At 60.2% G+C, this 1,207-nt stretch overlaps 1 protein-coding gene across 1 annotated transcript in view; it reads left to right on the top strand.

Annotated features, from left to right (window-relative positions):
- Nucleotides 1–1,207, top strand: part of TRAPPC10 (trafficking protein particle complex 10) — a 55,431-nt gene that overhangs the window by 4,701 nt on the left and 49,523 nt on the right. Inside the window, exons 3-4 of the mRNA XM_023521136.1 lie at nt 757–846; nt 1,023–1,133. Of these exons, the coding sequence (XP_023376904.1) occupies nt 757–846; nt 1,023–1,133 (201 nt within the window). The remainder of the gene's footprint in view (nt 1–756; nt 847–1,022; nt 1,134–1,207) is intronic.

Here is a 1,207-nt window from a genome sequence, read left to right as displayed (position 1 = left end):
CGGGCAGTGGCCGTGCCCTCCTTCCTCGTGGTCAGTGTCTGTCGCAGGTGGCACTTGGCGACTGCCCGCACCGCGAGCAGGCGTTTCTGCCCTCGGTGTTGTGGCCTGTGCTCGCAGTTTGCGTTTGCGTGTTCCTGAATCCAGAAGTAAACTTCCATTCTTGGCAGAATTCATCTGTCATGAGCTAAAATTTTGTGGGTCATTCTTCCTGTCTGTTCCTTCCTGTCTGTTTTGACTCTAATAAGACATATTTAGCAATATACAGAATACATAAATCATTGCCTATGGTGACGCTTTCCCGAGTCTGAGGAGGCAGAAGTAGTTTTCGTAATTTTAATGGGAGAGGTCCCAAAGCCCACACCTGCTTTCCTCGGCCCTCACCCCGTGCACTTATGGAGTGTGACAGCACCTGCGAGGTGTCTGTCAGGGAGCTCTTCGCCCAGGATTTTTATTGGGGGCCGGTCACATGGCACCTCTGCCCGGCACGGCCTCAAGTCCCAGAATCCAGAGGGGGAGCAGGTGCCAGCACAGCCATCGCGTCCGTGCAGACGGTTTAGGCCCCACGAAGCACTCTGGTCACATGGTGGTGGGAACCTTCCCAAAGTCCATGTTCCCAGAGCCAGCCTCGGGCCGGCCTCGGGGACAGCTCGGGGACAGCCGCCCCGGTCCGGTGACTCTTCTCTCTGCTGCCCCCCAGTGGTAATGTCGGCTCATCGTCCTGTCTCCGTGCTGCAGCTCTTTTCCCCTGGCCGCCAGGAAGTCACCTGCCCCGGGAGCCAGCTTCGTTGGTGCTGAGACGGGCGCCTGGCGGCGGCGGCGGCAGCTCTCCGGCCAGTCTGTACCCAGGTCGCAGACGCCTCGCTCTGCTCCGGGAAAGAGTCCGCCTGGGTTTTCGATTAATTTGGTGCTTCGTAGCCGGTCTGCTTTACTCACGTGGTGTGACGCTCAGGTTGTCCCGGATGCGGCGAGTGAGGGTCGCTTAACACTGGCCCCTGCGCTTTTTGAGCGTTCTTACTTCCCAGCACAGCAGGGCGTTCCAGAAGCTTGTCCTTTGCTGCTCTTGTTCTGGAGTCGGCCGTCTCCTCCCAGGGCGCTGCTGTCTTGGCCACCACGGGCCACCACGGAGCCGCATGGTAGAGGGGGCCGCGGAAGGCTGTGTCTGCGGGCCGAGGCTCGGGACTGCCGCCCGTGGTCCTAGCTCGGCCCC

This window comes from Pteropus vampyrus, unplaced genomic scaffold, assembly GCF_000151845.1.
Source record: "Pteropus vampyrus isolate Shadow unplaced genomic scaffold, Pvam_2.0 Scaffold296, whole genome shotgun sequence".
In the NCBI taxonomy this organism is placed as follows: Eukaryota; Metazoa; Chordata; class Mammalia; order Chiroptera; family Pteropodidae; genus Pteropus; species Pteropus vampyrus.
This window is presented reverse-complemented; position numbering and strand designations above follow the sequence as displayed.